The following is a 2,105-nucleotide window of genomic DNA, read 5'->3' on the forward strand; positions in this document are numbered from 1 at the left end:
GCAGTGGACTGGATGCCGGAGGCCTCTGAGTAACGAGATCAACTAAGCGCGACGAGGACTCACGACCGTGCCAAAGCCCAGCGTTGTGGAGGCAGCGGTTGATGGTTGGGACAGGGCCTGCTATGTCCACATCATTGGAAGCAGTGGCAGAGGCCCTAGGCCACCTGAAGCCAAACTCTGCAGGACCTTATAAGGGCTGTGGATTCTAATGGGCTTCAAAGAACCCTACCCTGAGAGTCTAAACGATCTCCCCCAGTCAGGCCTTTCAGAACAGATAACTCCTGAAAGACTCCTCTTATAACAAAAATATTATTTATAAGGCTGGCTCGTTTTCCTTGACCAGTACTGTGCTTTTGTGGTCTGGACGGTGACTCTGGCCAGAAACGTGTGGTTTGTGGTGAAACGGACTGGACATTCTCTGTGACCGTCTCAGGAGAGAACTGTGATTCAGCAGACTCAGTGGCAGTGCCAGAGCGGTATAGGCTACCATACAAACCTCTTCACAGGAGATGTGGACACTGAGCTTATCACTTCACTATAAACATGTTATAGATTATAAATCTCTGAAATGCATAAAAATACGATGTCAAACACATCTTTGTGCAATATACTTCCACTGTCTCTATAGGAACCTTGCCCATGTTGGTTAGGGCTGTGCTTTTGAGTTGGTCCCCACTAGCTTGTGATAAAATACAAACAGATCACTGCAGAGGATGGAAAACAAGTCAGCAGCCAGTGTAATGCACACACACACACACACACACACACACACAGCCTGTGATGACAAACACATATAGGGGAGCGGGCCTTCACTGTGGTCATGGACACGGGTCAGAACAATCTCCTCAGTTACTCCAGCGCCATGGCAACAGGATGAGGCACGGTGTGGAGGCACGCAGGGTTCCCACATTCCCAGAAATCCTGGAAAAGTTGTGGAATTTTAAAAGTTCCTTGCCTTGAAGGAAGTTGCCTGGCCTGGAATTCAGTATAATTCATTGAAAGTTTTTGAAAAAAATCATTACCTTTGGTTTTGTTCCATGTAGAGGTAGTGAAATTAATTAAATTAATGAATGTTTTCATTCACACAATGAATTTCTGAAGCATGTTACAATGTCCTCCTAAGCTGACATAGTCAAGTCTATTCGAAAAATGATGTGAATGACTGCTGTTTAAATTTTAATTCAATAATAAGGCTCAAGCTGTGGAGATAACTACACAATTTTGTGTACTTGTCGGTTGGAAAAGGCCATTGAAATTCCTTTACTGTAATTGAAAAGTCATGGAACTGTTCTAAAATGTCATTGGAAATGGGTGGGAACGACAGTCTATGGTGGGAACCCTGCGGAGGGGGATGACCACTCCCTACACACCCCTGCATGTCTGAGGCTGTGACCACCGTGTGTTGTGTGTGTGTGTGTGTGACTGGTTATGAAGAGGACACACATTCTGACCTGCAGCTTGAGCTCTCAACTCTTAATGCTGTTAAGTATGTGCATTGTGTCTATACAATACTATTTTAAATTGTACAGTATATAAGTGAATGACAATGTGCTCCTAAGATGATCAAGCAAAAGTGGAAAACTGACTTATACAATGACATGAATGTGAATGTGGACTAATTGAACAGATTATTTGCGTTATCTCATGTTCCAGATTACGTCATTGTAATCTCCAGACATACTGTATCACAATAAAACAATTTCATAACAATAACGACACTGTCGCCATCTTATCAAAATCATAAAATGACCACAAACACCAGCACAGGAACATTATAAAATAATTTAATATAAAACGGAATGTTTCACTAGGTCATGAGAACCTCAGAGAGCAGCTGACCGTAGCTGGGATCCGGGGCAGATCTGGCCCTGGTCTGGCATGGATGCAGATGCCACTCACACCAACCTGGAATCTGTGGCCAAGTCATTACATTTAGCAGAATTTTTTTTTTGGCTACTTACATGTCAACTATACAAGCGCTCTTGAAACGAATGTGTTGTGAATCTGGACAGAAACGTGTTAAAATCAACACAAGTTGTGTTATTTTCAACACATTTTGTGTAACAAATAGCAAAGACAATGTGTTGGGAACAACACAAACTGTG

General features: G+C 42.9%; 1 protein-coding gene across 1 annotated transcript in view; it reads left to right on the top strand.

Moving 5' to 3' along the window:
• Positions 1–1,684, top strand: part of mmp28 (matrix metallopeptidase 28) — a 26,283-nt gene extending 24,599 nt beyond the window's left edge. Inside the window, exon 8 of the mRNA XM_062551903.1 lies at positions 1–1,684. This exon is cut by the window's left edge and continues 346 nt beyond it. Coding sequence (XP_062407887.1) covers positions 1–46 — 46 coding nt within the window. The 3' untranslated portion in view covers positions 47–1,684.
• The last annotated feature ends 421 nt before the right edge of the window (positions 1,685–2,105 follow it).

Source organism: Sardina pilchardus, chromosome 13, assembly GCF_963854185.1.
Source record: "Sardina pilchardus chromosome 13, fSarPil1.1, whole genome shotgun sequence".
NCBI lineage: Eukaryota > Metazoa > Chordata > Actinopteri > Clupeiformes > Clupeidae > Sardina > Sardina pilchardus.